This window comes from Mustela erminea, chromosome 5, assembly GCF_009829155.1.
Source record: "Mustela erminea isolate mMusErm1 chromosome 5, mMusErm1.Pri, whole genome shotgun sequence".
Classification (NCBI taxonomy): domain Eukaryota; kingdom Metazoa; phylum Chordata; class Mammalia; order Carnivora; family Mustelidae; genus Mustela; species Mustela erminea.
The window spans coordinates 22000608-22027613 of NC_045618.1; the positions used below are offsets into that span (position 1 = coordinate 22000608).

Sequence of the window (27006 nt, forward strand, 5' to 3'; positions counted from 1 at the left end):
CTGTCCAAGGGCAGTTTGATGTGTGCCTAGTTTGAATCCCTTTTATCTTCATTTCTCCCCGCTACCCCTAGGTGAGGCGTATCTGTTCATTCACTTTTTTAATGTAATATTTGATACATTCTAAAGATTATATTCTTTTCTATACTCTGTGCCAGGCAGTATTCTAGAGAGCAGGGATATAACTGAACAAAACAGTTCTTAAACTTCAGAAGTGTTCATTCTGGTAGAATACATTCATACTTTTTATACACAAATTAGAAGCACCATTTAACATTGTAGAAACCACCCTTTATCTAAAAGCACAAAACAGGGCTGCCTGGCTGGCTTAGTGGGTGGAACTTGGGACTTGATTTCAGGGTTGTAAAGTTTGAGCCCCCACGTTAGATGTAGAGATTACTTAAAAAAAATAAATCTTTAAAAACACAAAATAATACTTAGTGGTGCTCTTCATCTGCTTGACTTAACTACGTAAGGAGGTAAGAAGGAAGTCATGGCTCTGAGTGGTGTATCATCCGTCCTTTACATTCATGTATACTTGGCCACCTGTGTACCTTAGTGCATTGTTTACTAGTACTTTAATTTCATGAAAATAGAACACTAGGCACTCACCTATGGCTTGCTTTTTCACTCTTGATTTCCCTCATTCCTCCATAATGCTATTCATTTTTACTGCCACATAGTATCGTATGCATCTATCACGATTTTATTTACCCTGTCTTGTGAAGATACTTGTTTTGTTTTATACTATTAGGAATAATGCCATTTTGAACATCCTGTTCCCACACACTGTCACTCTTAGGCTCCAGCCTCTAACGCCCTTTAGAGTAGAGTTACTGGGTAGAAAGTGCAGACAGAAGTTTACGGCCGTCTTGTTTTTCAAAGTAGTTGTGCAAGCTTGCGCTTTATCATATCCTTGTCAGACTTGGCATTAGCAAGATTTAAAAAATGCTGTGCCTTTCTGCTGGATATAAAATGACATACCTGTGTGGTATTAATTTATCTGTCTGCTAATGAGATGGAGCATTTTCTTGTGTTCTGTCTCATTTTTAGCTAGTTTTTTTTATATTTTAAAATTTACATAAAAGATACATAAATATAAAAAATATAAAATAAATATCAAAATTTATATACAGTTTTTACAGAAAAATTCCAGGAAGTTTAGCTCCATTTGCTTTATGAACCTTGTTTTTTTCTGAACATTTTAAGAGGAAGTTAGAGACATTGTGGCCCTTTCCCCTAAATACTTCAGTCTCTATTTCCTAAGAATACAAATATTCACATAGAGCTGCAGTATAATTACCAAATTATATATATATAATTTTGGTGTGTGTGTGTATATATATATATATATATATGTATATATATAAATCAGGAAATTTAACATCAATAGGATGCTATTAGTCCATAGTCCATATTCAAATTTTGTTGATAGTCCCAGTAATGTCCTTTCTAGCTCTTTTCCCCTGGTCCAGGATCAAGTAATTCTAAGATTCCTCGTTGTATTTAGGTGTTATGTCTGTGTAGTTTCCAATTCCTGAGCCTTTCTTTGTCTTGACTAACATTTTTGCGGTATAGGGCCACTTACATAGACTGTCTCACAATATTGGATTTGTCTGTTTTCCCAGGAATAGATTGAGGATATACATCTTTGGCAGGAAAGCCAAAGCAGAGGTGTGTCAAATACAGAGGTCAGGATAATCCATTTGTTTCTGTGAAGCTGGTGATGAAAACATTTCATGTTATGGTGATGACCACCAGGTTTCCCCACTATAAAGTTACTGCTTGTCCTTTTTACTTAGTAATGTTAGGGAGGTACTTTGAACCTCTGAATATCATGTTTCAGTTTGGCACCCACTGATGATTTTCTAACTTAATTTCTTCTATATCTATTATTTAGCATTCTGTAAGGGAAGTTTCCCCTTCTTTTTATTTAAGTATTGACTGATTTTTATATTACTCAGAGTTTTTTAATCCTTTTATTATGAATTTTGATTTTCTAGCTGTCCCAGGCCAGTACAGCAGAAGGCCCTTCAAACTAATTTTTGAGTTCTGTTATGTTCCCATTATTCTCTGAGCACTTACTTATTCTCTGCTCCTAACCAGTGTGCCAGGCTTATCCCGTCTATTCCCTGGAATTGGCCATTTTTCCACAGAACCCTGGTTCCTCTTGGAGAATGGTATTTTGAAACAGATGTAGGTGCTAAATGTGCTCATTGCTACTGTTGCCACTAGCCCCACTCGCCAGACCCAGAAAACTGTGGTTGTGGTATGTGTGTGTGTGTGTGTTATATTCTATACATGAGTGCATACCAAAACCTACAATTCTAATCCAATACCCCTGCAGATTAAATTCTAGTATTCACTCTTTCCATATTTGTAATGCCTTTTCCAACAGTGAGAAATCTTGCTCCTATTATCTTTAGTATATTTATTCATTTATTCAAGCCTAGAATATACAAGTAGTTTTCAGAATTAGTAAACTTATACCACTAGGAAAAGGAAAAAATGTGTGTCCATTGGTTGTTTAATAGTGTTCTGTATTTCAGTTAGTCCAAAACTTTGGTATTTTTGTTCAGTTATTATGTATCCTTACAGATTTTTGTTTGTTTAGGTCTGTCAATTAGAGAAAGCATATAAATTTCCTAATTATGATTGTGGATTTTTCTCTTCTTGTAATTGTATCAGTTTTTGCTTCATGTATTTTGAAGACCTATTAGGTATATAGCCATTTATGATTTTCATGTCTTTCTCACAAATTGATCCTTTTGATTATAAAATGACCTCTTTTTCTCTGGTAGTACTCCCTGTCTTGGGGTCTATTTTCAATATAATACTAGAGCTCATTTGATTTTTGTTTGAATATTATATTATTTTCCATTTTCTTACTTTCCAGCTGCCTGTGACTCTTAGCTATATCACATAGTTAGAAATGCTTTTTAAGTCTAATCTGACAAGTTCTGTCTTTATTTTGTTTGTTTGTTTAATATTTTATTTATTTATTTATTTGAGAGAGAGACAGCATGAGCACGGGAGTGGGAGGAACAGAGGGAGAAGCAGATTCCCAGGTGAGCAGGCAGCCTGAGGCAAGCCTACTCCAGGACCCTGTGGTCACTACCTGAGCTGAAGTCAGATGCTTAATCAAGGACACCCAGGTGCCCCTGGTTCTGTCTTTCAATTGAAGATTTAGTCCGTGCATATTTAATGTAATTATTGGTTTTGTTGTACTTGGTTTTACCATTTTGCTATTTATTTTCTCTTCGTCTTTCCTAATTATTCTCTCTTCCTCTTTTGCTTTTAAAATCAAATGTGTTGATACTCTAGGAATATCAAGGAATATTTCTCCATGTATTAGCTCTCCATTGTATTGATGTTCAGTTGTTTAGGAATTACAGTATGCATCTTTAACATAACACTGTCTACTTAGAGTTAATATTTTACCACTTCAGATAAGATAGACCTTTGTAGCGATATATTTACATTTACCATCTCATCCTTTTTGCTATTGTTGTCATTTGTAATTCATCTAGGTATGTTAAAATCCTATGATGCATTGTTACTATTTTTGCTACTGACCCTCCAGTTTCTGCCTACTTTTGATCATTCTCCAAAGTTTTCAAATAGACTATTTTTCTTACACTTTATGATTGTTTATAATTTAAAATTATAATGAAACATTTGTTTCTGTAATTTTTATATTGTTTGTAATTTTTACATTGTCTATACTTGTGATCTGCAAGATTTTTAGCCCAATGAAATACAAGCTACAAAGCCATTCTAGGAAGTTTTTAATTTAACTCTAGTTGAGTTTGTCAATCTCTTATTTTATGGTAGCACTTTTTCTCTTATTTAAAAGAATCCTATAATACCTTCAAGATAATAAATATCTCATGTTATTGTACTTCACTTTATTGTGTTTTGCAGATACTGTGTTTTTTACAGATACTGCATTTTTTTTTTCTTTTAAAGATTTTATTTATTTATTTGACAGACAGAGACCACAGGTAGGCAGAGAGGCAGGCAGAGAGAGGAAGGGAAGCAGGCTCCCTGTTGAGCAGAGAGCCAGATGCGGGGCTCAATCCCAGGACCCTGGGATCATGACCAGAGCCTAAGGCAGAGGCTTTAACCCACTGAGCCACCCAGGCGCCCCTACAGGTACTGCATTTATGGCAACCCTGTGTTGAGCAAGTCTTCAGGCACAATTTTTCCAATAGCATTTGCTCATTTGCTGCCTCTGGATCGCATTATGGTAATTTTTGCAATACTTCAAACTTTTTCATGATTGTATTTATTATTATTTCATGATTTTATTTAGTGACCTGTGATCAGCGATTTGCTGAAAGCTCAGATGGTAGTATTTTTTAACAAAGTATTTTTATTTTAAATTGTAAAATACTTTTTTAAAAATTATTTTTATTAACATATAATGTATTATTTGCCCCAGGGGTACATATCTGTGCATCATCAGTCTTACACATTTCACAGCATTCACCATAGCACATACCCTCCCCATTGTCCGTAACACAACCACCCTATCTCTACCTAAGGTATTTTTAAATTAAGTCATATACATAGGGTGGTTTTTTTTTTTTAGACATAATGCTGTTGCACACTTAATGGACTGCAGTGTAGTATAAACATAATTTTTATATGCACTGAGAAACCAAAAATTCATTTGATTTGCTTTATTGTGATACTCACTTTATTGTGGTCTGCAACCAAACCCGGTATCTCTCGAGGAATGTCTATTATTCTAAAAGTTCTGAAGTTTTGTTTTTCACAGTTGTTAATCTAGTTACCCTTAATCTTTGTATTTATTTGGTGTGAGGTAGATATCCAATTTCATTTTTCCACATAGGTAACTTATTCTCAAGAGCCATTTATTCAATAGTCAGATTTCCCTCAGTAGCCTACAACATTTACTATGTTGGGGACTGGATTTATTGCATTCCCATAAATAGTTTGGGGTTTTCTTGTGCTATGCTTATTTCATTACTTGGGCAACCCCTTCCCTTGTGAACTATATCCCATCCTCTCACCTACCTAAGAATATTACTCCAGCAAGTCTTTCTCTCTCTGCTTCAGATTTCACCTATCTGAATGTTTCTATCAACATATAAACATACGGTTATTTTTTCCATCTTAAATAAACAAAACTCAGACCCACCTCCTCTTTCAGCTCTGCTATACCTCTCTGCTTTCCTTCACTACAAAACCTGTTTAAGTCTACACTTCTGTTGTCAGGAAGAACTTTTCCTCAACCCTCTTAGATTTAGTGCCTAGGGGCCTGTGAATTAAACTGACAAAAGAAGATGAACAGGAAAACAGGAAAAATTATTCATTTACTTATGGGAGCTTACAAAAGAAGTAGCTTGATAGATGGTTAAAGTTAGTAGGAAAGGAAAGGGGTAGAAAAGGTCTTTGGGGAAGGGTGCATGGGTTTCTAGAAGAACAAATGGGAGATAAGAAAGTCTGTGATAATGGTTGTTCATGCAGGTGTTCATGCATTTTTGTGGCTTTAAGATTTCCCTGGAGAGGGAATTTATAGTAGATATTCTCTAGGTCTCCTTCCTGGTAATAAAATCCCAGTCCCCACTCACCCCCTAAAGAGGGAACTTATGGCAGTGTTATTTCCTAGAAGTTGATTTTGGTCAGATAAGGGAAGCTCCAAGAAGGCTTCTTTCTGTATCCCAAATGCCTTCAGCTTAAAATAATCTTCATACCAACTTGGGTTTTGAATTGGTCCCTGTATTGTCTCCAATTCCTTTCTCCCCATCTTTCTTGAATCCTATTCAATCATCCCACTGTTTCACAGTAATAGCTTTTGTCAAAGTTACCAAATGCCCTCCACATTGCTAGATCTAATGGCTGTCCTCAATACTCATCTTCTGTTTGAGTTGCATCTGAAAACCAGCCCCGCCTCATCCTTACCACACATCATTCACCTAGTTTTCTGGATGCCAGCTGTTGGCCTTCTTCCTCACTGGTAACTTCTCAGACTCCTCTACTGGCTCACTCTCATCTCCCTTCTTTTTATTGTGCCATGCAGTCTTCCTAACCTTTTAATTCTCTATTTGTATTCACTCTGTGGTGTCATATATTGATACCATATAAAGCCTGATGATTCCTGAATTTTTATTTCCTGACCTGATTTAATTAATAAATTCAAGTGTCTTCATCCACAACAATGATGTCTGATTGGCATTTCAAACTTACATGTTGCCATGGTTTTAACGTTTGCATATGCCCCACCCCTCCTGCCCAAATTCATGTTGAAATGCTAACCTTCAATGTAATGGTACTAGGAGGTGGGGCCGTTAGCAGGTGATTAGATCATGAGAGGAGCCCATGTGAATGCGATTAGTGCTCTTAGAAAGCAGACCTTAGAGGGCTCCCTAGCCCCTTCCACCATGTGAGGATACAACCAGAAGCCTGGGATCCAGAAGAAGCACCTGGCCACGCTGGCATCCTGATCGTAATTACACCGTGCTGGCTACTGTTGCAAGCACTGGCAAAGGGCAACACGTAGCCCCTGCCCCCAGGAAGCGAACATTCATTCAGAATCATTCATGGGGATGCTGGAACCAGCTGGTATCAGTGCTCAAGAGCTGAGTGATACACCTTCTGTTTCAGTTTAAAAGGTCCATTGTTAAGCAGCCATTATTATACACTAAACTATATAACTTCACAATTAAACCATATGAAAAACAGAAATAATCAATACCCCACACTCCCTACTCCCTAACTAGTTGGCTGCATTTTACTGTTTCTTTGCTCTTGAGGTTATTCACATCTACTGTAGCAAGGCGGCGAGCAGCACATCTTAGGGAAAGTCGAGCGCACCGCTGAGCCTTCCACGTGGACTCGCGGGCGCGGGGTCAGTGGAGCCCCCGCGTGCATCTGCTCACAGGAGGCCGCTTCGCCCTGACACTGAGCGCGCCCCCTACCCGTCCCCCTAGGCCACTTTCCCAAAGACTCGGGACAGGGGTTCCCTCCGAGTGCACGTGCAGGGAGGGGTCTCTAGGTTTGCTGGAGGAGGTGCACCGGGTCGCCCCGGACGGCTCTGCCAGCATCGGCTACTCTGGATGGGGGAAAGCCATTAATGTGGAAGAGAGGAGGATCGATCACTCGGGCCTCTACTTGCCGGGCCTGTGGCGAGCCGAGACGCGGGGATCGGCTGGGAATGCCTGAGCGCGCGGAGCTCCGTGGGAAGCGCGGGGCGGCCCGCCGGGGTCGCGGGCTGACTTTCTGGTGGGCGCTGCTGGCTCGAGGGATTCGCGCGGGCTGCTGGAGGCGGCGGGGCGGGGAGGGCGGAGGAGGGAGGAAGGGCTGGCGGGTGTGGTGGCGGAGCCCAGGTGCGAGTCCCAGGTGCGGGTCCCAGGTGCGCGCACGCGGTCCCAGCGGGGAAGGGCCGGCCGTGGTCCCCAGAGCCTCAGAAGTTCGGTGGCTGAAGCTGCGCTGGGGGCCCCACGCGTGTTGACGGGATGCCCGCGACTTGGAGGGTTCCTCTGTACGGGCCTGTGAGACCGAATTGACTCCGGGATCGTGCAGATAGGCATAGTCTCTCCCGGAAAAGGTTACTGATGCAATGGTTTTAGAAAAAGGGATCTGGGGGCACCTGGGTGGCTTAGTGGGTTAAGCCTCTGCTTTCTGCTCAGGTCATGATCACAGGGTCCTGGGATCGAGCCCCGCATCGGGCTCTCTGCTCAGCAGGGAGCCTGCTTCCCCCCTCTCTCTTTGCCTGCCTCTCTGCCTACCTGTGATCTTTCTCTCTGTCAAATAAATAAATAAATAATCTAAAAAAAGGGGGGGGGATCTGTAATAGATTTCCACCTTAAAAAAAAAATGGGTAATTCTAGAGCGTAAGAAGTCTCAGAAGTTATCCCTGCGGAGCGCAGCGCTGGTCATTTTATGGCTCAGGGACACACCGATATTGCATGTAGACCCAGGATTAGGGCCCTGGTCTTCTGTCCCAAGCCCAGGATTTTCCTTACCTCAAGGGATACTGCCATTGCCATGTTTTACTTTGCCCACTCTGTTGAATTCATAAGTGTTTTTAATCCACGTGTGTTTTATTTTGTAGGAAGAAGAAATTGACTAAATGAGAAACATGAAGTCAAATAGGATTAGAATCCCACTTGTTATTTTTTCAAGTCAGGGAAGTAAGAGTATACAGGTGCTGGCACTCTGCAGTGAAATCCTGGGTTTTATTACCGGAAACACCCCGTTTTTCTAATATTCATTATGTCAGAAGGGAAATCTCCTGCAAAGAAAAGAGCTCGTAGAAGTTTATCAGTCAGTAAAGCTAAAAAAAATGCGTGTAACTCTATTATTTCATTTTTTAACAATGTCCCACCTGCTAAACTTGCCTGCCCCATTTGTAGTAAAATGGTGCCAAGATTCGACTTAAACCGGCATCTCGATGAAAATTGTAACAGTGGTGACATCATTCCAGTTGATCTGAGGCAGGTTGGCTTAACGAATTCAATTGCGTCCTCAGTAAATTCAGCCCATACAGTCTTAGAAGATGTAACGCCAGAAAAGTTGTCACCATCAAAGACAAGTTTAACCCCTGACCAAAGTGGTTCAGCAAAAACGGGCATAAAACAGCAGACCAGCCCCTACTTTAAAAATAATAATGACTTGGTGTGCAAAACTCAAGATCAGCTGAGACATCATAATGTGAAAGTCATTACTCTGGGAAGCCTGTCATCTAAACTGTCCAGAAGATACACAGAAGCTAAAAGATCAATATGTAAGAAGAATGAGGAATTTACCAGTAAGAGTCCACAGAGTCCCCCATCCACAGTGGTTAGGAGCCCAGTTTATAACTGTTCAGAGACAGAGGACAAGGATGAAATTTTGGAGAACAGTTCTCAAAAGGAGAACATGTTTACCTGTGACTCTTTTAATGAACAGAGAACTCAGGAACATACTGTAGAAGGCACTAAAACACTGGAAGCTGAAAGCCAAAAGGCTACCCAGGAATGTGGGAGATCACCCCTCACCCCTGCCTTCTCAGATAACGCTTCTGTGTTGTTTTCACCAGATTTAACTCTTGGGAATCCATTGGGGTCTACTTCAGAGGACAGTCTTGAGTGGGAGACTGTCACAGGAGTAGACGGAAAAGATGTTGAAAAATGTGAGGCAGGTAGTTGTGAAGAAGTAAAAATGACTGTTGCTTCAGAACCTAAAACACAATTGTCAGATTGGGAGGCAGAATCTCACAGTTCTACACAGGATGACTCTAAAGGTTGTAACCTCCAGGGCCTTCTGGAAGGTGACTGTGACTTAAAGAATGAAATCACTTGCAGAATTCCTTCGGAGCAGGGGTCAAGATGTGATGTTCCCGATAAAACGATTACGGTACCACCCAGACATCCTTACTACCTTCGGAGTTTCCTGGTGGTGCTGAAAGCTGTCTTTGAGAACGAAGAGGATAGGATGCTCTTTGATGAACATGAGAAGGAAATTGTAACTAAATTTTGTCAATTATCAGGTATCTTAACCTTGTGTGCTTTCAAGTTTTTGTTTTCCATTTACTGTTCTGATGTGGGCAGTACTCATGACCACAAGGAGTCAGTGTGGTTCTGTGAGTCCTCTGGGAATACTCCTGGGACTCAGCCAGCTTCAAGGCTTGAGAAGAATATGCATGAAAAAGACGGGATTTTGTGTGTGCTTCTGCAGTAGCCTCTCCTTACAAGCTGCACTTTGGTTATAATGGAAGCAGCTGTTTTTCCTTTGTGTGTATATTTGATGCTTGTAAAACAGCCTTTTCCACGTTAAGAAAAAAAAATACAGTGATTTAGAAGAGTGTACTTTGCATTCTGAGCATGTAATCAGGATGAACTGAGGTTGTTCTGTTGTTTTCACTTAACCATTTTCTCAAAAATGAAATAAAATACAGGAAAGAACACACCAAGGCATATTTTTTTCCTCCGATAATATGCTAGGTTTCTGGGCTCTGCCCTTTAAGGTCAGGGTGAGGAGGAATTGGAAACTTTCAGGCTAATTTGGTGCATTTAAAAATATTGGTCTATGCCTCAGTTCCTTGGCAGCCAGTGGTGGGTCCAAGCCGGTAGTGCAGATTTGGAGCAAAAACCACCCTTGTACTGTTAATCCAAAGGGCCATGATGGCTTTATGGAACTGAGTCCCCTTTGAGGTAGGAAAAGCTTATTTGGGGGCTACACTGATCTCTCATAATTTGTAGTCAGATCTGACTCCAGTTGAGTTAAAAAAAAAAAAAAAAACCTTAAACATTACCAGTAAGGTTCAAGAGAAGGATTTTTGTTTTAAGTAAGCACAATGGAATTACAGACTTTGTATTACTTTTTAATGTGTGAGTGATACTTATCTGGGCAGTGTTTTATAAATTATCTACATAGCCCCCCATCTCTGCTTGTGCAGTCCTCACCAGAACATGGACATAAATGATAACCACATTGACTCTTCTATCAATGTGGTCGGTGCTGGTTACATTCATGTGAGCGTTCGAGTGGTCCATGGCTCTGCTTCTGTGTGACGGAGAAGTACGAATAGTTTCCCTAGTGCAAGTTCTGTGGATTCTTGTGTATGGCTCCCACAGATACCATTTGCAATGTCTCTGTGTGAAAATAAGTACAGGTAATAAGAGCTTGCCTCTTTAAAGAAAAAAGGGGGGAAAATTGAAGATTTAAGAAGTATAGTTATACCATTTTAGAATTGGCAGAAATTTAAAGATAATCCCGGTAACGGGAAAACTCACCAGGTTAATTAAATAACTTTACCAGGATCACTGAGTTAGGGATGGCTACCTTACCAAAGCTACGCATACTTTGAAAATCTTTTCAGATTATATTCAGCCAACAATAGAATCATGCATAGTGAACTGAAAGCAGAGAACAATGGTGGTGGTGGGAAATGGGGAAACCTGGTTCTTTTGAAGTTTTGAAATGGCCAATAATCATTATCAGTATTGGAACTTTTTAGTGGTTGATCCACCAATCATTGAATACCTCATTTTTTTTTTTTTAGATTTTGTTTGTTTATTTGACAGAGAGAGACCACAAGTAGGCAGAGAGGCAGGCAGAGAAAGAGGAAGAAGCAGGCTCCCTGCCGAGCAGGACCCGGGGCTCTATCCCAGGACCCTGAGATCATGACCTGAGCAGAAAGCAGAGGCTTAACTTAACCCACTGAGACACCCAGGCACCCTTACCTCATCTTTTTTTTTTTTTTAATCTTTTCACCAACTTTGAAAGGAAGATGGTGTTACTGCCCCAGTCCCCCCCTTTTCTAACAGAAGAGAAAATGGAGTCTCAGTGAAGTTCATAGACTAATTCAGAAGTGGCAGAGGTGGCCTAAGGCTTCCTACCCTGGATGCTCTTCCTGTCCTGTGCTGACAGGTGCACAAGACGGAGATGTCTCCATGAGGACTTCTATTTGAAGTAAATTTTATTTTCCAAAGGAAGAAAAATGTTTTCTTGGAAGATCAATTTGAGTAAGCATAAAATGTATGTTTTTTTTTTTTTTGTTTTTTTTTTTTTAAGATTTCATCTATTTATTTGACAGACAGAGATCACAAGTAGGCAGAGAGAGAAGAGGCAGCAGGCTCCCTGCAGAGCAGACAGCCCAATGTGGGGCTCGATCCCAGGACCTTGGGATCATGACCTGAGCCGAAGGCAGAGGCTTGAACCCACTGAGCCACCCAGGCGCCCCTGTATTTATTTTTTTAAGATGTGTTTTATTTATTACATATAGAGAGCACAAGCATGCATGTGAGGTGAGGGGAAACACAAGGGGAGACTCTCAAGGAGACTACCCAGGGAGCCCGATGCAGGGCTTAATCTCATGATCCGTGAAATCATGACCTGAGCGGAAACCAAGAGTCAGATGCTTAACGGACTGAGCCACCCAGGTGCCTCGGCATAAGTGTTATTTTTAATAGAATATGTTTTACTTTTACACTCAATTTCAAAACATGAATAGTGGTTGTTTTGAGAAGAGTGCTAATATTTTTCATCATTTTTCTTAACTTTATTCCAGATAGTGCTCAGAAGTTATATGTAAGACTTTTTCAACGTAAATTCAGCTGGATTAAGATGAATAAATTAGAATATGAAGAGATTGCCCCGGACCTAACACCTGTGATTGGAGAATTGCAGCAAGCAGGCTTTCTGCAGACAGGTATGGTTGGTCAAAGAAAATGTAAAATGAAAATAGGACATGAAGAGCTAAGTTCTACAGAACAATGGTAATACCAGTATGGTATCCTCTCCTGCTTGGTGCCTGGTAAATAGTAATTGTTTTTATTTTGTTTTGTTTTTAAATTGAGTTTTTAACCTGAGGACAAATTATTCATGTTAAAGCCATTCTTAGCCTGGGTGAAGACTACTGTTGTTTTCTTGACTGTCTCATGTTTAGGATGATAAAGTCCCCTTTGGAGAGCCACATGGCCATGGGCCACGGAAGAAACTCCCCTCCTCAGCTCTCACCTTCCAGCAGGTGTGACTTACTCAGATGGCTCATCTTTGTGAGAGAATGAAGCCGGCTTGTTTGCAGCTAATACTACTTCTGGACTCTCCATCCACCCACTCCTACACACATACAGCTCTTACAGTTTTGGAGTTGGTTGCCTCAGAAGTTCGTTGATTTAGGCCGAGGAGACAGACGGATGGCCTTGCTCTTCTTGTCAGTGGCATTCCTTAAGCACCTACCCATACTGATTGCAGTATCGTATCAGAAATGTGGGCAGAGGGAGAATGGGAGTCTTGGGTAATTGCTGACAGTTTAGACTGAAACAAGCAAATCAGGCGAAAGCCCGATGGTTTCAGTGTGGAGGTTTGTCGCGGAGAGCAGTTGGTAAGGAGAGGGTAGGTGAGGTGGTGGGGCTGGGGCAAAGGCAGAGAGGCGTGGTGAAGAGGCTTGAATGTGAGGGACTGGGCAGCGGGACACGGCCCCGCTTGGAGCACTGTTTCCCACACGCCAGTGCCTTAAGAGCTCTGTCCTCAGCTGACTGTGAGGATTTGGTGCGGATTCGGTGCAGATTCGTAAATTTACAAGTTTGGCAGGCGTGCCAGGTGAGCCTTGACTTACCTTTAAATGACCTTTAAGCAACAAAACCAAAACCCCAGTGGCTCACTGTTGCAAGTCAAGTCCAAGTCCTGCCCTCGATCTGTACAGCCCCTGGGGCCCCTGGGCCCCGGCTCTGCTGTCCTTCCTGCTCACTCCGCCATGGCCACGGAGTCCTCCGTGTTTTTCCTTGTGCTTGGTGCGCTCCCCTTACAGAGCCTTGTGCTTGCTGCCACACGCTCCCTCCCTCATTTCCTCTAGCTCTGCTCTGTGCCACCTGTTCAGAGATTTGCCTGACTGCCCCGTGTATACAGCCATCCCTCCCACCATGTTTGCTTTGCCTTGCTCAGTTTTGTTTTTCTTTCTAGTCGTTACCGGCATGACATAGATACTTGCTTATATATAATACAAGTATATAAGAATATATATTTATATTTTTATTTTATATATATATATGTATATGTATATATACTTGCTTATTATATATATACAAGGTGAGCTCCTTGTGGGCCAGGTGGTTGTGGTTTGTTCATTGTAGTGTGCACCGGGCCATCGAACGTTCCTCAGCATGCATTGTGTACCCCGTAAGTAGTTACTAAATGGAGGAAAAAGACACTGCCCTAAGCTCTAAACACCTTGAAGGCAGACCAGCCAGGTACGACTCAGCTGAATCCCAGACCTAGCATGGTGTCTGGCTCCCATAATAGCAGACATGTCTATGTGTGTTGAGTGAGTGAACCCTTGAAGGGGTGTCCTGCCAGAGCCCGTGGGGAGGGGAGCAGAGCTGATGGTCAGTTTACTCCCTGACCTCTTTGGGAGAGGTCTGGTTGGAGGCCTTGTAATCAGAGAGCAAATACACCAGTGAATTTTTTATTTTTATTTTTATTTTTTATTTGACAGACAGGGATCACAAGTAAACAGAGAAGCAGGCAGAGAAATGGGGAAGCAGGCTCCCTGCTGAGCAGAGAGCCCAATGCGGGGCTCGATGCTAGGACCCTGAGATCATGACCTGAGCCGAAGGCAGAGGCTTAACCCACTGAGCCACCCAGGCGCCCCACACCAGTGAATTTTTTAAGAGGATGTCCAATCCATAGTAGCTATCCATATGTATCTTTATTTTATTCAGTTTCCTTTAGTTCTTGGTAAGAAATTCTGTTCTATAAACTTCTATGAGATACCTACCATTTTGCATGTTCTGTAATAATTGGTTTGCCAAACTAATTACAGTTTCTTTTTAAGAGAGGAAAGGGGGTGGGGCCTAGGGAGAGGAGGAGAAAGAATCTTAAGCAGGCTCCATGCCCAGTGCAGAGCCTGATGCGGGGCTCAGTCTCTCAACCTTGAGATCATGACCAGAGGTGAAACCAAGAGTGGGACAGCTTAACCAATGGAGCCAACCAGTGCCCCTACTAATTACGATTTCTGCGGTAGAATATCATTATATTTGCATCTAACTAAGCTTCATTCTTCTTAAAGTAAATAGAGCTAGAAAACAGTAAAAATCTTTAAAACTATGTTTAACCTTTTTTTTTTTTTAAATCCATTTCAGAGTCTGAGTTGCAAGAACTCTCTGAAGTGCTTGAACTGCTTTCTGCTCCTGAACTAAAAACCCTGGCGAAGACCTTTCACTTGGTGCATCCCAACGGACAGAAACAGCAGCTGGTGGACACCTTTCTCAAACTGGCCAAACAGCCTTCAGTCTGCACTTGGGGCAAGAATCAGCCTGGAGTCGGTGCAGTGATTTTAAAAAGGTTTTGTTGGATATTATTACAGTAAAAAACATTTAAAATGTTGATAGCACAGATTAACTCATGATAACAAATGGTACTTTTTTTTGGATTATAATTGCTTATTTCATTTGCATTTAGATTGAGAAGGCAGAAGAACTGTATAACAATAGTCTGGATTCTTTCTTGGTTTATTATTAATAATTCTTGTAATAGTATTCTAGGAATAAGAAAAATAAGGAGGCAGTAAGCATTTGGTAAATTCTCATTTTATTATTCAAGAAAAATGTAGTTACAAGTACTGTTCTGACAGGATTTAAGGGTAATATATTAGGTCAGATACTTCCTTTAGTCAACTTTTTATTCAAATGTAATCTGTCAGTCTTCCTATGCAACTTTTTTTTTTTTTTTTGACAGACAGAGATCACAAGTAGGCAGAGAGGCAGGTGCAGAGAGAGAGAGGGGGAAGCAGGCTCCCCACCGAGGAGAGAGCCCGATTCGGGCCTCGATCCTAGAATGCTGAGATCATGACCTGAGCTGAAGGCAGAAGCTTTAACTCACTGAGCCACCTAGGCCCCAAAATGCAATATTTCTTGAGTCTAGGACATAAAATTTACCAGAAACTGTGGTTTGTTTCTTTTGCTTTTTTTTTTTTTTAAAGATTGTATTTATTTATTGGACAGAGAGAGAGAGATCACAAGTAGGCAGAGAGGCAGGAAGAGAGAGAGGAAACAGGCTCCCTGCTGAGTTGAGAGCCCAATGTGGAACTCGATCCCAGGACCCTGAGATCATGACCTGAGCTGAAGGCAGAAGCTTAACCCATTGAGCCACCCAGGCGCCCCTATTTATTTTGCTTTTGTGAAGACCTTGAACTGTTTCAATTTGGGAAAGATGTAAATTCGAGAATTTATTTCTTCTACTCACATTATCTATAAAAAACAACTATATTAATTTTAGTCTACGAATCCACTGTTCTTGAGTTTTTAAGGATGAAGTGAGTGATGCTGTTGAAAACACTTTAAAACAATGTCAGTGTTATTTATTTTGTCTAATATATTGTGTGTATATCTGAATGTACATACCTTCATACATGTGCATGTGCTCAAGTGACTTGAGCTGTTGTGTACCAGGAGCCCATCTTTGTTGGGAAGGTACTACAAATACTAGTACTTTATAAAACATGCGTATAGATGAGGCATGCATTATTAAGAAAATTGTCACTACTAACACTTCAAAAAGTTTATACCATAGATTTTAAAAAATAATTTAATTATCTATTTATAGCTATTTGACTTTAGGATTATAAAATCCTCATCTTTCTGGTATGTTAAATGTCCCCTAAGTCTTTTCTTTTTAAATTTTTTTATTAAAATTTTATTTTAATTCCAGTCGATTAATGTACAGTATTATATTAGCTTAAGGTGTACAATATAGTGATTCAGCACTTGGGTACAACACCCAGTGCTCATGATGACCAGTGTCCTCCTTAATCCCCATCACCTGTTTAACCCATCTCCATGCTCCCCTCCCCTTGCGTACCCACCAGTTTGTTCTCTGGAATTAAGTCTGTTTCTTGATTTCTCTCTCTCTCTCTTTTTTCCCTTTACTTGTTTGTTTTGTTTCTTAAATGCCACATATGAGTGAAATCATATGGAATTTGTCTTTCTCTAACTTATTTCACTTAATATTCTCTGGCTCCACCCATGGCAAGATTTCATTGTTTTTTTTTTAATGGCTGAATAATATTCTATTACACACACACGCACACACCCCATATCTTTATCCATTCATCAGTTAATGGACACTTGGGCTGCTTCCATAAGTTGGCTACTGTGAATAGTGCTGCTGTACACATCAGGGTGCATGTATCCCTTTGAATTAATATTTTTGTATTCTTTGGGTAAATACCCAGTAGTGCAATTGCTGGATTATAAGGTAGTTCTATTTTTAACTTTTTCAGGAACTTCCATACTGTTTTCCAGAGTGGCTGCATCACTTTGCATTCCCACTAACACTGCAAGAGGGTGCCTTTTTCTCCGTATCCTCACCAGTACCTGTTGTTTCTTGTGTTGTTGATTTTGGCTATTCTGACAGGTATGAGGTACTATCTCACTGTAGTTTTGATTTGCATTTCCCTGATGATGAGTGATGATGAGCATCTTTTTTTACGTTTCTTGGCCATCTGGATGTCTTCCTTGGAAAAATGTCTGTTCATGTCTTCTTGCCCATTTTTTAAATTGGATTATTTGTTTTTTGGGTGTTGAGCTTCGTAAGTTCTTTATATATTTTGGATACTAATCCTTTATTGGATATGTTATTTACAAATATCTTCTCCCATCCCATAGGCTGTCTTTTAGTTTTGTTATTTCCTTCTCTATGCAGAAGCTTTTTATCTTGATGAAGTCCCAATAGTTTATTTTTGGTTTTGTTTCCCTGCCTCTGGAGACATATCTAGAAAGAAGTTGCTACAGTTGATGTCAACGAGGTTACTGCCTATGTTCTCCTCTGGGATTTTTTTGGTTTCCGGACTCATATTTAGGTCTTTAATCCATTTTGAATTTATTTTTGTGTGTGGTATAAGGAAGTGATCCAGTTTCCTTCTTCTGCGTGTTCCTGTCCATTTATTGAAGATGCTGCCGTTCTCATTCTTTCTCATTGGATATTCTTTCCTGCCCTTTTTTTTTTTTAAGATTTTATTTATTTATTTGTTAGAGAGAGAGCGCATGCACAAGCAGGGGGAGTGGCAGGCAAAGGAAGAAGCTGGCTCCCTGCTGAGCAAGGAGCCTGATATGGGACTTGATCCCAGGACCCTAGAATCATGACCTGAGCTGAAGGTAGATGCTTAACTGACTGAGCCACCCAGGGGTCCCATATTCTTTCTTGCTTTATTGAAGATTACTTGGCCATATAATTGTGGATTCATTTCTGGATTTTCTGTTCTGTTCCATGGATCTATGTGTCTGTTTTTGTGCCAACACCATAGAGTTTGATGACTGCTGCTCTGAGTGTGCCTGGCTGGCTCAGTTGGTAGCGCATGGGATTCTTGATCTTGGGGATTGTGCGTTCGAGCCTTATGTTGGCTGTAGAGATAACTGATTACCATAACCTCATCATATAACTTCAAGTCTGGAATTGTGATTCCTTCAGCTTTGCTTTTCTTTTTGAAGATTGCTTTGGCTATTTGGGGTCTTCTATGGTTCCATACAAATTTTAGCCTTGTTTATTCTAATTCTATGAAAATGCCATTAGTATTTTGACAGGGATTGCATTAAATGTGCAGATTGCTTTGGGTAGCATAGACATTTTAACCATATTTTTTCTTCCATTCCATGAGCACGGAATGCCTTTCCATTTCTTCGTGTCATCTTTACTTTCTTTTACCATTGTTTTATAGTTTTCAGACGACAGGTCTTTCACCTCTTTGGTTAGGTTTATTCCTAGATACCTTATTATTTCTGGTGCAATTGCAAATGAGATTGTTTTCTTAATTTATCTTTCTGTTGCTTCATTATTGGTGTATAGAAATGCAACAGATTTCTGTACATTGATTTTGTATCCTGCATTCTAAGTCCTTTCTGTAATTGTATTTAAATATTTTATGTTATCCTTATATAACATTTTATAAGTAAATGAACATTAAAATTAGCAGCCCTCTTTCAGCATAAACACTAAGCATATGAACAGAAATAAAAGAAATAAGGGTAACTTTTTTTTTATCCCTGACTTTGGACTTGTTAGAAACATAACATTCTCAAGCCTATTTTAGTTGTACTAAAATCTCTGTCCTTCAGGACTGTACTTTATTTCTGCATTTTGTTGTAGAGCCCAGCAGTGGAACCTGAGTCTCTGACAGCCCTCAGGAGGGCAGTGCCTTGTTATCATACTCTGTTGTTATCACGAAGAAATAAAAAAAAGGCACATTATTTATACTTTCTTAATCCCAGTAGATAATCATTGTTTATTTTACTATGTTTAATGGTTCCCTCTGAACTCAGAGACCTGGAGGTGGAAGAAGTGGGCACTTTATATCAGTATAGATGAATGGTTCTCAATTCAATAGTGGTGTGATAGGAATCTCACTTCTGTCCCCTCACGTACCTGATAGCAGCAGTGATTTCTGCAACGCTCCTAGAGGTGCAGCACTGCTTTTGGGTTAGTAGCTGCTGGGATGGATGGGAAAAGTTAGGTCTTCCACTAGGCCAGTGGTTCGCAACTGGGGGCTACTTTGCCCTTCAAGGAACATCTGGTAATGTCTAGAGGCATCTTTGATTGTCCTGATGAAGAGGGAAGTGGGTACTGCTGGCTTTAGTGAGTAGAGACCAGTGATGCTGCTGAGCATCCTGTAATGCCCAGGACAGCACCCTCCTCCCCACAAAGAATTATCCTGCCCTGGGGCACCTGGGTGGCTCAGTGGCTTAGGCCTCTGCCTTCAGCTCAGGTCTTGATCTCAGAGTCAGGCTTTCTGCTCGGCAGGGAGCCTGCTTCCCTTCCTCTCTCTGCCTGCCTCTCTGCCTACTTGTGATCTCTATCTCTCTGTCAAGTAAATAAGTAAATTCTTTAAAAAAAAAAAAAAAAATTATCCTGCCCAGATGTCAGTGGTGCCAAATTTAAGAAACCCTATTCTAGATGGTATACAAATTGTAAGAGCCAGAGGGCCCAAGTGGCTCTGAATTTATTTCAGACCTCCAGGTCTCCCTCGAAGGCATCCAGAATCAAACTGAATTTCCTCTCAGGTTACCCTGGAGTGGAGATGTTTCTGGACCACTTTGCAAATCACAGAACAGCACCAAATCTTGGTACTACTTCTTGGTGCACAAAATAATGCTACCTAACCACCAGCTTATGGCATTTTATTTCACTTTTTCAAAAAAAATTTTTATTCAGTAATCTCTGTGTCCAACATGGGGCTCAAACTCACAACCCCAAGATCAAGAGTTACATGCTTTTCCAACTGAGCCAGCCAGGCACCCAAATAATGATATTTTAAATAAGTAACTATTATTTAATCTGAATGTCACTTGTCAAGAAGGTGAGAATGGCTAATGTGGAATAGATAATACTTTTATGAATTTTCCTGGTATTTTACACATTCACGACCCATGTAAACCCTATGTTGCTATTTTGTTGCGCCAAACTATGTGTGCAACCATTTGGAGATGGAATTTCACATACTCTTCACCATATTCCTAGGTGGACTCTGAGCCCCAAAGAGGCTAAGTTAGGCTCCAGGGTTGCACAGCTGGAAGTGGTAGATTAACTTTAGGCTTAGAATAATGAAGGCCACTTATCTTTATTTTTTCTGAAAGTAATTTGTAAACTCTAACATCCAAATGCTTTTAAAGAAACCAGAAGGTTATTTCTGTATTTTACATTTTTCAGAGCTAAAGGCTTGGCGGGACAGTCACTGCGAGTCTGTAGAGGTCCTCGTGCTGTTTTCTCCCGGGTCTTGCTGCTGTTTTCATTGACGGACTCACTGGAAGATGAGGATGCTGCCTGTGGAGGTCAGGGACAGCTTTCTACTGTGCTCTTGGTCAATCTTGGCCGGATGGAGTTTCCCAGGTACACCATCAATCGGAAAACCCAAATCTTCCTAGACAGAGACGATCTTATCAGGTAAGATCATATTAGCTCATAGTAATAACTGTGTCACTTTACATGTATATAAAAGGTTTCATTATTATTGTTTGCCTTTTACAGTAGAAACCTAAGTCCACAGCCAAAGCAGTTTTTTAAGTTTTTTGTGTTTTTGTTGTCTTTCTGCCTGACTTGTATACGTTTCCGAGACTCTAAGGAGAATGTAGAAATGTGCTTAGATTAAGGTTGTCAAAACCAATGAATTTTGAGTTAGAACTACAAAAATTTTCCCTGACTCATTTTCCCAAGTAGCTTTGGCAGGAAATGTGTTGTAAATACAGACATTTGAACAAAACCTGCCTTGTGAATATGTTGTTGGCATGAACAAAGCTGAAGGTGAGTGTTTTCCTAGCAATAGTGCTTCAGCTAAAGCTAATACTAATTTGTGTGCATATACTCGAATCATGCACATGCTAGGTTAGAGATTGTCACCAATCTGTTTTGGTACGTGCACTCAGTGAATGTTTGTTCTGACTGTCAAAAGTAGGTTTAGGTAAAGAATGGTATAGGTCTTAGAGGAAAAAAAAATACTTGGATTTCCTTTAAAAACTCGTCATTGATAAGAAAGATAAATTCAGATTCCTAAAATGGCACTTTTGATTCTTGACTTAAAGTTTATGACTCAGAAGCAACTGAAATTGATTCTGATATGTGATTTTAGGAGAGTTGTTTATATTTGTCTAATGTGTGCTTTAAAAATAACATTGAAATTATTGAATCAAAGCAGCATTGATATAAACGGACTCTAGCCCAGTTTTCTTAGCTCTCAGGAAGCTCACTGTCTTATTTGTGTTTGATTGGAATAAATTCTTCTAATAAGAATATGTCCTTACTCTATTTTGAGTTGTCTTGTATTTTTTTACCTTTTCATTTTTAGTGAGTTTATGCTGCTCTCTTTTGAGAGACTGTGTACACTGAAGGCAAGTTCCAATCTCTCTGTACTAATGAACTGTGAAACCACCCTGTGCCTCAGTTTCCTTATCTGTGAATAGGGAGAATAATAGTATATTCCTCCAGATCTCTGTTAATACATGTAAAGTGCTTAGAGCCTGGCCCTTGGGGATGGCTTAGTACATCTTAGTTAGCATTATAATTGTCCTTATTACTGTCATATCTAAGAGAGATTACTTTTCAGTTCTGTGATTGAGAAAACTGTGTTGACAGGTTTAAAAGGGGGAGAGCTAGGAGAAAAAAGAAACCCTGTCAGATTCCTTTGAGAAAGTAGGTATCCTATAAATAATAACTGAAACTTCTTTTGTTGGACAAAGGACCTTAACATATAAATGAAATTGGGTTTAACTGACTTCAGGAATGGTAATTGTATAATACCTGGTCACATGACACCTGGTCTGAGAACTCTTATTGGTCACAAGGGTACATGAAATAATTTATCCTGTCTTTCCTTTTTCCTCATTCATCAATATACTTGACTTGAGTGTTGAGTACCTATTATGGGCCTAGATGGTGGGGTTCCATCAAGAACACAGAGGGTCTTTGCCACCGTGGGGTTCTGTTTTCTTGGGGGAGACAGAAAAGAGAAGAATCGTAGCATGTGAAAAGTGCTGTGATGATTGAGGGGCAGACTGGGCAGGTTCCACGTTGTAGAGAGAGTGTCCCTGGAGAGGTGACGTTCCGCCTGAGCCTCAGGATTGAGGGAGGGGGTGTGCATTTAGGTCACGCTGGGAGCATGCGTGAGGCAGGAGCCTCAAGAGGCTCCTGAGGTAGGAGCGAGCTTGCTGAGGTGGAGAAACTCTGAGGTGGAGAAGACCTCTGTGACCACAGCCCCAGGGCAGTAGTCTGACAGGAAGGTGGGGCCTGGGACGCTCAGCCTCAGAAGCCCCATGAGCAGACTCAGTGGTGTTCTCTGAGCAGTGGGCATCCGTGGAAGAGGATCAGGCAGGCCAGTGATCTGTTTCACATTTTCCAAAAGCATCCTGTGGAATAGGAGGTGAAAGGAAGCAAGGGAAGCCATGAGAAGGCCGGCTTAACCTTGCTGGTCTGACTGGGCCGTGGCAGTGGCAATGAGGTGAATGGAAGGAGGAGAGACAGCCTTGATTTTGATTTTGATTATGATCATGACCAGATACTGTGGGAGAAGGACAAGCATGAGTCATGGAAGGCTCTGGTGTTCCGACTGGGCTGGGGGTACCATCCATGAGCCTGGGGATCAGGGAGGGATGGCGGGAGGGATGGCAGTGCTGGGTGGGGATCCCTGTTTGGGACGCCCACTGGCCATTCAGGCGAGGCACCGGACGTGCCGGCAGGTGCTCAGGGAGGAGCTCCAGCCTGGAGAGAGCATTTGGAGTCACCAGCACATGGATGGTGTTGGAGGCCCTGGAACTGGAGAGACCCCCAAGCGGGGATGCAGAGGACCGAGCTGTGGCAGCCAGCGTTCAGAGGTCAGGGAGAGAGGAGCAGCGAGGAAAGCCGGGGTGGGGGGAATCAGGAGCACGTGTGACGTGGAAGTCGAGAAAAGAGTGGCTCGGGGCCGGGGAGGTCGCGTGTCTGCAGTCACTCGGAGGCTGAGTAGTTGCGGGCCTGGAAGTAGAGCCGTTGGATTTAGCGAGGTGTGCGCAGCTGGTGGCCTGTGTTAAGAGCCGCTTCAGAGAAATTTGCGGAGGATGACGGTGAGGACTGGAGCCATTGGGGAAGAAGGGGAGTCAGAGGTTGGCTCTGAAGCAGCTGCTGCTGCAGTGGAGTGTGAGGGCAAGCAGTATTGTTCTGCTGTCCAGGGCACCGTGGGAGGGTGTTTGTGTACTCGGGCCCTGCCCACAGGTGGAAAAGAAAGGCTGACTGGAAGGAGGAGGGGACAGACAGGAAGGGCAGGCCTTGGGGAGACGGGAGGGCTGGGGTTCGGGGCACTGGAGGAGGGGAGAGTGGAGGCAGGGGTGGGGCGGCTGTGATGGGAAGCTGAGAGGTTCCCCTCCCACGGCCTCGGTCCCTGCGGGAGAGTCTGATGGGGAAGCTTGCATGGGGAGTGCGGTTGGGAAGGCAAAGGTAAGACCCAGCAGTCCTACAGGGTGGGCAGGTGGGCAGGCTCCCCCGGGGGAGCAGGGCTGGCCTGAGATGTGGTCTTGGATTACAGTGAAGCCTACCAGCCTGGCTCAGCATAGTTCAGGGAGCTGGGGGTCCAGGCTCAGAGGGGGTGGTCACCGTGGACACCGTGATGAGAGTGGGCCCGATGTCCAGTGCGGATTTGCCAATGAATAGTGGCTGGTTGACTGCGGGGAAGAGGTGGAAGCCTGCAGGACAGGAGGCTCTGTGGCTGGAGAAAAGAGTCATGGTGGGTCTCGGTGAAGTTGGAGAACTGTTTCCATCACTAAGTGAGCCGAAAGTATTGGAGGTGGAGGTCAGTGAATGAAATGCCTAAAATGAAGATTTTGAGGGTGATGCAGTGCATGGGAGACAGCGGTTCTGAGCAGCCGTGGGCATGTGGGTAGCAGAAGGGAGGTGGAGAAAGGGTTATTGGCTGGAGGTCTCCAGGCTGGGCGTGCCCGCAGTGTCACAGACGTTGAAGTCTCAGGCCATTGTGGCTGGAGACACGAGGCAGAGCAAGAGAAGACAGGAGGCGGGCTGGTGCCCACAAGGAGGGAGCACAGGCTTCCAAGGAATAGGGGGCTTTCAAGGAGGGGACAGTAAGATTTGGAAGCAGCTGCAAAGAAAGGGAGTCTCCTCCATCTGTCTCTGGGTAGGAGGGTTGTGAGAAGAGCTGTCCCCCATGTGAGAGGGCTGGGGGTGCGGCATGGAGAGGGAGGCCGTGTTTTTAGCTGGGGTTTAGAGGACGCAGGAGACACAGTGGGTGGGGGGAAGGGGCTGAGGAAATGGGAGAGGGGCTGATGAACGGGAAGTTCCCAGCAGTACTGGGAGGTATGGCTGAGATGAGAGCCAGTAACCCTTTCCAGTGGCACTGGAGATGGATCCGGAGATGAGGCATGATGGGGTTGGTCTCAGTGGCCCCTCGAAGGTGGGGCTTGTTCGGTCCATAGGGCTGGGAGTGTGGGGGCTGCTCCTGACGCTCCTGACCATGGAGGAGGTCCTGCGGGGCCGGGCCAGCTTCTGGACAATTCTCCCTGTTGCATTCCCTTTTCTTATCAACCTTAGAATTATCCAGTAGCATTTTATGAGAGAATTAGATCTAGGAGTTCTTGAGCAAATTTCTACATTGAGAGGCAATTTCTTTTCTTCTTATTTGAACACGTTTGCCCATAGTAATATTTTGTGCTTTTCTTTTAGGTGTGAGTCCAAAATACAATGACCTTGCACTCAAAGTATCACTTGGGCAAGTGTCTTTGTTTTTGGTACCTAAAGAGGCAAGAAGTTGTCTCTGTTTAGCTAAGTGGTTTCATAATCTTTCAGCATTGCTGTCTCCCAAAGAGTGTCTCTTTGGGCAGCCTTTGCTGAGCTACCTCTGACCGAATGACTGTTACCAGATCTATGCCCTAATGTGATTTTGAAGTCGGTTATGTGTTTCTGGGGTTGCTGCCAGATTTTTGAATGAATGAATGAGTACCAAGAATCAGAACTGATGAGCTGGTCAATACTACATTTCTATAATGGAACGTGTTATGTAACAACATGTGAATGTTTTTATCTTTCTAGCTGGCTAGCCTGTATTCATTGTTTCAGGCTACTTCAGGGCCGTCTTACCGTGTTTTTACTAGAATCAGATTTAAATACCCTTCATACTTTCAAAAAAGACACTTTTGCCCTTCAGGGTTAGATCTGGGGGATAGGATGTGGTGTGTGTTATGTAAATGTTCATTCACATTTGAACTTGGATGCTGTGGGGGTTTTCCCCAGATATGCAGCCGCTGCGCACATGCTGAATGACATTTCTACCGCGATGGCCAACGGGAACTGGAAAGAAGCTCACGAGCTCTCTCAATGCGCAAAACGTGATTGGAACAAACTGAAAAGCCACCCTTCCTTGAGGTGAGATCTTTTCCAGGTACCTGTCAAGATTTACTTCTCTAACCAAGTTGTTCTGACCACTTGAGGTAATTCTCTTCGTGAAGCCCTTAGTCCTTTTGTTCCGGGGTCAGATCAGCTGCGCAGTTGAGCTCCCCACTTGATTTGCGTAGTCAGTGTTGTGTGAGGAAGAAGGAAATGTCTGCAGGTCTGAAGTGAATTTTCTATAACTCGAATCGCTATACAACAGGCATGGGAGTAAACAAATGGGCTTTCCACTTGTCTTCTTTTTTTCTTTTTTTAATTGAGATATAATTGACATAATATTGTATCAGTTTCAGGTCTACAGCACGATGATTTGATATTTCTGTCTTGCAGAATGATCATCACAGTCTAGTTAACATCCATCACCATATTTAGAAAATTTTTTTCTACTCTCAGTAAATTTCAGTTATGCAATACAGTATTATTAACTGAATATACAGTATTATTAACTGAGTTAATAACTGAGTTATTAATACAGTATTATTAACCTCATGCTGTACATTACATCCCCATGCTGTCTGTACATTACATCCCCATGGCTCACGTATTTTGTAACTGAAAGTCTGTACTTTTTAATTCCTTTCACCCTTTTTATGCATCTCCTATTCCCTTAACTCACCATCTTTTGGTATGTTCGCTTCTCTGAACACTGGTCAGCTGAATTTAAATGTTTGGGAAACCCAGAAGCAGGACGGAGGTGGTAAGAGCCATGGTAGATGTGTTCTTCCAATGGAAATTCAAGTAGGTGTTAATCTGAAAAAGAAAACGAAATTAACATTTTCTTTAAAAGTTCAAGTACACAACACGTGATTTTTTTTTTCTTAATGTTAAACATATTCTGTATTTGTTAAGAAATTTTGTTCCTTTATTTTTACATAGGGGTGAGAAAAATTTGTGTTATTCACTAGCTCTTTTAAAAAAAACCTTTAGGATATAAAGTTCATATAGAAATGATAATGACTTAAAAATCATCGCCAAGAAAATAGCCTTTAAAGTTAGGAAAAAACAAAACAAAACTGCATTTGCCCATATTTCCTTTACAAGTATTCTATAATTCAGATTGAAAATTAAGCCATTCCCTGAAAGGCCTTTCTAGAAATGAGATAATCAATGTAGAGTCGCTACTCCTGTGATACCCATGGACACTGGAAGATCTTCTTATGACAAGTTAGGTCAATTTATTAACATTTCTCACACTAAGCAGCGAGACAAATGGTTAAAACAAGTTAGTAGGTGATTTTCTTCATCAAAAAAAAAAAAAAGAAAATCATAGCCGGGAAGTTAGATGACTGTAGACCAGAGGTTGGTAGACGACTTTCATAAAAGGCTGGCTTGCTTCTGTGGCAGCTGCTGACCTCTGCTGCCCCCAGCAGAAGCAGCCCCAGGAGGAATGTGAACGAACCGGAGGGGCAAGAGGCCAGCACTATTTATGGACTGAAATTTGAGTTGTGCATAATTTTCACATGCCACAGACTATTCTCCTTTTCATTTATTTTAACCATTGCCAAATGGGAAAACCATGCTTAGTCTGCAGGACATAGAAAATCAGCTGGTGGGCCCAGGATTTGGCCTGGGTTTGCTGACCCCTGGCTTAGAAAATTTCAGTGGTTCTTATTTTATCCCAAGGAGTGTCCTAGGAAATGGTGGCTG

General features: G+C 41.9%; 1 protein-coding gene across 7 annotated transcripts in view; it reads left to right on the top strand.

The window, feature by feature from the left end:
* The first annotated feature begins 7153 nt into the window (after positions 1-7153).
* FAN1 (FANCD2 and FANCI associated nuclease 1) overlaps positions 7154-27006 on the top strand; it is a 32877-nt gene continuing 13024 nt past the window's right edge. For 4 of the 7 annotated variants that reach the window (XR_004285623.1, XR_004285624.1, XM_032342248.1 and 1 more), the window contains exons 1-6: positions 7154-7248; positions 8081-9496; positions 12020-12160; positions 14592-14793; positions 20149-20382; positions 25204-25335. Coding sequence is in view for 5 of the 7 variants with exons in the window: in XM_032342248.1 (XP_032198139.1) it covers positions 8242-9496; positions 12020-12160; positions 14592-14793; positions 20149-20382; positions 25204-25335 (1964 nt within the window). In the remaining 2 variants the exon portion in view is untranslated. Of the gene's footprint in view, positions 7366-7400; positions 7574-8080; positions 9497-12019; positions 12161-14591; positions 14794-20148; positions 20383-25203; positions 25336-27006 lie in introns of those variants that run through there. The other 3 variants (XM_032342249.1, XM_032342250.1, XM_032342251.1) reach the window with 3 other exon arrangements.